Here is a 383-nt window from a genome sequence, read left to right as displayed (position 1 = left end):
GCTGGAAAGGGCTCCTGCGGAAGGACAGCTGTGGGGAAGGGGGCCCCAAGGGCGAGTGGTAGCCCGCGCCGGGCAGGCTCCTCCTTGAGGGCTGGGGTGAGGGCAGGAGGGGCCAGGCCTGCCTCCGCGAGGCCCGTGGGGAGGCCCCGGAGAGGCCGAAGGCGGCCCCTCGCCGGCGGGAGTCCCTGAACGAGGGCTGCGGTCCGGGGAAGGCCAGCAGGTCGGGGGGCACCTCTGGGCTCACGGGAGGAGGCTCCACGAAGCCCCACCAGCTTGTCTGGGCTGCGGGGGGCACGTGGGCTGGGGCGGCCCAGGGCGGCGGGTGCCGGCGAAGGGAGGCGTAAGGCGAGGCTGGCCGGGGCAGGCCCGACAGGGTGGGGGAC

General features: G+C 76.2%; 1 protein-coding gene across 1 annotated transcript in view; it reads right to left on the bottom strand.

Moving 5' to 3' along the window:
* MYO15A (myosin XVA) overlaps positions 1–383 on the bottom strand; it is a 59,229-nt gene that overhangs the window by 56,882 nt on the left and 1,964 nt on the right. Inside the window, 1 exon segment of the mRNA XM_014592901.1 lies at positions 3–379. Coding sequence (XP_014448387.1) covers positions 3–379 — 377 coding nt within the window.

Source organism: Tupaia chinensis, unplaced genomic scaffold (assembly GCF_000334495.1).
Source record: "Tupaia chinensis unplaced genomic scaffold, TupChi_1.0 Scaffold138725_1, whole genome shotgun sequence".
Taxonomy (NCBI): domain Eukaryota; kingdom Metazoa; phylum Chordata; class Mammalia; order Scandentia; family Tupaiidae; genus Tupaia; species Tupaia belangeri.
This window is presented reverse-complemented; position numbering and strand designations above follow the sequence as displayed.